This window comes from Antechinus flavipes, chromosome 2 (assembly GCF_016432865.1).
Source record: "Antechinus flavipes isolate AdamAnt ecotype Samford, QLD, Australia chromosome 2, AdamAnt_v2, whole genome shotgun sequence".
NCBI classification, from domain to species: domain Eukaryota; kingdom Metazoa; phylum Chordata; class Mammalia; order Dasyuromorphia; family Dasyuridae; genus Antechinus; species Antechinus flavipes.
The window spans coordinates 75,775,831-75,779,020 of NC_067399.1; the positions used below are offsets into that span (position 1 = coordinate 75,775,831).

Genomic DNA, 3,190 nt, shown 5'->3' on the forward strand with positions numbered 1-3,190 from the left:
TCAATGTGATGGAAAGGTAAATGTCTTGCCTCTAAGAAGACTCCCTAGGGCCATCTTCATGTCTTGATTTCTCAGGCTATAGATGAAAGGATTGAGCATTGGAGTTACTACTGTGTATACTACAGAGGCTATAATATCTTTCTTGGAAAAAGTAGAGGAAGGACAGAGATACACACTAAAAATTGTGCCATAAAACATACACACTACAGAGAGATGAGAGCCACAAGTAGAGAAAGCCTTTCTCCTACCACCCCCTGAGGATGGCATCCTGAGGATGGCAGAGACAATGCAAATATAAGAGATCAGAGTGCATAGGAAGGGAACTGTCATAACAGGACCACCTGCAACAAAAACCATTAATTCATTTATATGGGTAGAAGAGCAGGACACTTTCAACAAGGGACTGATGTCACAAAAAAAGTGGGATATTTCCCCCACCACACAAAAGGACAGTTTTGCCATAAGCAAAGTGTGTAACAGAGCATGGAGATTAGTGATCACCCAGCACACACTCACCAGAAGGATACAGAACTGGGGTCTCATGGCTGTGGCATAGTGCAGTGGGTGACAAATGGCCATATAGCGATCATATGCCATCACAGCAAGCAGAAAGCTGTCCATATCTCCAAATGAAAGAAAGAAATACAGCTGTGTCAGACATCCTGTATAAGAGATGGTATGATGCTGCATATACAGGTTATGGAGCATCTTCAAGACAATACTGGAGGACAGACCAATGTCAGCAAAGGAGAGACTTGCCAGGAAGAAATACATGGGAGTGTGGAGGCGAGCTTCAGAGATGATGGCAAGGAAGATGAGCACATTCCCTGCCATGGTGACCAGGTACATGCACAAAAACAGTCCAAAGAAAAGGTGTTGTTGTTCTGGCCGCTGGGAGATTCCCCGGAGAAGAAACTCAGAAACACTGGTCTGATTTCCATGTCCCATATCATTGACATGTTAAGAGTCACAAAATAAAAGATCTAAGAAAATAAAGAACATCACATATATTACAGAGTGAAGTGGAAAGAACTAGACCAAGAATCAGGATACTGGGTCCCACAGAAAATCTATTCATGCCTTTATGCTTTTGATTCCATTTCTTCATATCTCCTTTGGAAGCTCATTCGGAGCTCTTTTCTTTTTATCATCAGTTTCTCTCCAAATACTATCTATTCTTCCCATATCTATCCAAATGGTCTGAATTCCTTTTGCCTCAAAATTCTCTTAGCTGCTACTTCCCTTAACATAATGTTTTATATTTCAATTCCCTTTAACTGCTGACCTCCTTTACCAAAAAAGTAGACTTAAGTTCATTACCTACATTCCTATCTTTCTCTGATCTTTTAAATTAAGTACTGAGACTTCACTATAAGGAATAGTACTGAGCTCTGTGGATCAACTTATGTGGGTGGAAGAGCAGGACACTTTCTCAAGTACTTGAGGCTTTTCTCAAGCAGTCTGTAGAACAGTGCTGTTTTTATATAAATCCTCTAATTCTAACTCCAATGTGAACAGGTAAGAATAATGTAAGAATATAAATAATTTTATTATTATCTTACAAAAGAAGAGACCAGAGATGCTCCATTTTGTCAGTATTATTATTCCTATGGAGCACAAAAATGGGGGGCTGATACAAAGACATTGCTCCTAACTCTTAGAGATTGATGACACAATGGATAGACCACCAGGCCAGGAGTCAGGAAGATCTGACATGCTATCTGTAGGATCTCGGTGAGTCACATAACCTCAATTGTAATATACAAATAATTTAGAAGGTATTTTCTTGAGTTATTGTGATAATTAAAATGTGGTAATATTTTTAAAATGAGATAATATTTTAAAAGCACTTGACAGTATCTAGAATATAGTATGTGCTTAATAAATGTTTGTTTCTTTTACTTGTGTCTTTTTCTCCCTGGTGCCCGTTCTGAAAAGGAAAGCTCCAATGACTATCAAATGTATTTTAGTCAATTAGAAAATATTACAATATAAGGAAGTGAACAAAATAAAAAATAGAAGCTATTATTAGGATTCAGTTTAGTCGTGCCTCTTCTTGATTTTATTTTCTTGGAGAATTCCCCAGGCCCTCTCAGGCTAAGCAATTTGCCTAGGGTGACACAGTTAGCATGTTTCATAGACCTGATTTAAATCCAGTTCCTCCTGACTATAATATCAGACAGTTTTCACTATATTCCATGTACTTTCCTTCATAAGAAGAAGCAGAATAAAGAACAAGAACCAGAATAACTAACATTTATATAGTCTTTATAAAGTGTCAGGCACTATACTAAGTACTTCATAAATGTTGCATTATTTCATATATTTTTAATAACTACCATTATTATGGATGCGATGAATATTGCTATTTTATTTATTTTGTTGTTGTTATTGAGGCAATTGTTAAGTGACTTGCCCAGGGTCACACAGCTAGGAAATATAAAGTGTCTGAGGTCAAATTTGAACTCAGGTCCTCCTGACTTCAGGGCTGATGCTCTATCTACTGTGCCACCTAGCTGCCCCTATAAATCATTTTAAATTAACAATTCAACAAATTAAATTAACAATATATGTATCACTTTAGAATCCAACATCATCACGGTTTGGGATTTTGCTCCTGCCTCTGGTTACACGACTCAGGGTATCTTCCTTAACCTTTCAGTGCCCCTGGTAATACTCTAAGACTAGATTGTGGAACATTTGTTTATCTGTGATGGTAAAGGAGTTTCTTATTCAGAGTTCTCTACAGGAATGAAACAAACAAGACAAATTTTGCAAAGCACTTTGCAGAACATCATTTCCTCTGATCCTAATACTAAATCTTTGGTGGTAAATGCCTCTGGAATTATTGTTCCCATTTTACAGATAAAAGTGTACAGATAACAAAGATCAAAAAGGGAAGTGATTTCCCCATGGTTGCATGAAAGGTAAATATGAGTGGAGGTTTCTACTAAAGTCAAGTACAAAACCCTATAAGATTTAATTCTGTCTCTAAATTTTTGATCAGGGCTATTTCCTCAGCTTGTAATCTTCTCCTCCTCCTCTCTGCCAATTATTTATAATAGATGTTTAGTACTTGTTTTCTATGATGATTGACTGCTAAAGAAATATGTGTTGAAAATGGAATCAAGGGGATTTGGGCTCTGACGTTTTTCAGGCTAGTACTTTAATTCAAACTCCAGTGTGTCTG

General features: G+C 37.2%; 1 protein-coding gene across 1 annotated transcript; it reads right to left on the minus strand.

Annotated features, from left to right (window-relative positions):
* Positions 1-948, minus strand: LOC127546431 (olfactory receptor 1N1-like). The gene has a single exon (XM_051973547.1). The coding sequence runs from the start codon at positions 946-948 to the stop codon at positions 1-3; it is 948 nt and encodes a 315-aa protein (XP_051829507.1).
* Positions 949-3,190: the final 2,242 nt, after the last annotated feature.